The sequence below is a fragment of the Microtus oregoni genome, unplaced genomic scaffold (assembly GCF_018167655.1).
Source record: "Microtus oregoni isolate MIOR12 unplaced genomic scaffold, Mior012 000087F_ref0000451, whole genome shotgun sequence".
Classification (NCBI taxonomy): domain Eukaryota; kingdom Metazoa; phylum Chordata; class Mammalia; order Rodentia; family Cricetidae; genus Microtus; species Microtus oregoni.
Window position 1 is genome coordinate 2,729,390 of NW_024544554.1, and position 1,302 is coordinate 2,730,691.

Here is a 1,302-nt window from a genome sequence, read left to right on the forward strand (position 1 = left end):
ACCCCTCCTCCCTGGCCACTCTGATATCTCAATCTATCACGAATGATCAACAAATACCTGTGGATTAGATCTAGGACCGCTTGCATGTAAGAGGAAGTGCCATAAGGCCACGCCCCAGGCGTCATGGTAACACAGGAGGAAAGACCTGGGGAACAGCTGGGATCAAAAGCTCAGAAAACGAAGTTCCTCTAAGACACTGTGCTATCTTCTGCTGTTAAGAGTGAGAAATTTCGGGGCAGGCATGGCTGAGGCGGGAAATGTCCGCTCGGGCCTCGGCCTCCCAGGAGAAGTCTCCCAGTGGCCTCTGAAGCGCTATGGCCGCTTCATGCTCTTGGACACGCGAGAGTCACCTGGGCCTAGCTCGGAAGGTGCTGCAGCATCCTCGCCCTCATGGAAGGTGTTTGAATCCAGTGAAGAAGCTGGGGCTCTCGTTCTCACCATCGTTGTATCGGGTCATTTCTTCATTTCCCAAGGACAGACACTCCTGGAAGGGTTTTCGCTCGTTGGCAGCAAGAGCTGGTTGAAGATTGTGAGGCGCATGGACTGTCTTCTGTTTGGAACAACGATAAAGAGCAAGAGCCGCATGTTTCGTGTGCAGTTCAGTGGAGAGTCGCAGGAAGAGGCGCTGGAGCGCTGCTGCAACTGTGTGCAGACCCTGGCCCATTATGTCACCGCTCAGGCACCTGACAGCATGGTCCAGCAGCTTCAGCAGAGCCCAGGCCCACTGGGGGCAGGCGAAAGCCAAGGGAAGGACCCACTGCAGCAGGGGCCCTATCTGAATCTCGAGCAGCAGGTGTGTGTGGCAGCTGACACTGGCGCTCTGGAGGGAAGGACTTCAGTGATGCATCTAGCTCAGACTATTCTGGCATCGGAGAAGCTGCCCCAAGTCTATGAACAATCTTCATGGGGAGCAGAAGAGTTGGGTCCCTTTCTACGCTTATGCCTCATGGATCAAAACTTTCCAGCATTTGTGGAAGAGGTGGAAAAGGAACTTAGAAAGATCACACAGAGTTGAGAAACTAAAGCCCTGCACATATATGCAATTAAGGAACTGAAGGTATTTGAAGAATAAAGAGTATTAATCCAAAAAAAAAAAAAAAAGAGTGAGAAATTTCTGGGCCGGAAGCAGAGATCGTCAGGTAAGGATGTGTGTAGTTTTTGGTTTTGTTTGTTTGTTTGTTTTGTCCCTAAGGCCCACGTGACAGGAGGAGACCAGACTCCTGCAAGCCCCCCTTTAACCTGCGCCCGTCCGCCATGACACGCACGCACCTTCCTGCGCTAACAAACACATATAACAACTGT

The 1,302-nt window shown here is 51.7% G+C and overlaps 1 protein-coding gene across 1 annotated transcript; it reads left to right on the forward strand.

Annotated features, from left to right (window-relative positions):
• The first annotated feature begins 241 nt into the window (after nucleotides 1–241).
• LOC121442181 (meiotic recombination protein REC114-like) lies at nucleotides 242–1,015 on the forward strand. Its single transcript, XM_041643614.1, has one exon. The coding sequence runs from the start codon at nucleotides 242–244 to the stop codon at nucleotides 1,013–1,015; it is 774 nt and encodes a 257-aa protein (XP_041499548.1).
• The last annotated feature ends 287 nt before the right edge of the window (nucleotides 1,016–1,302 follow it).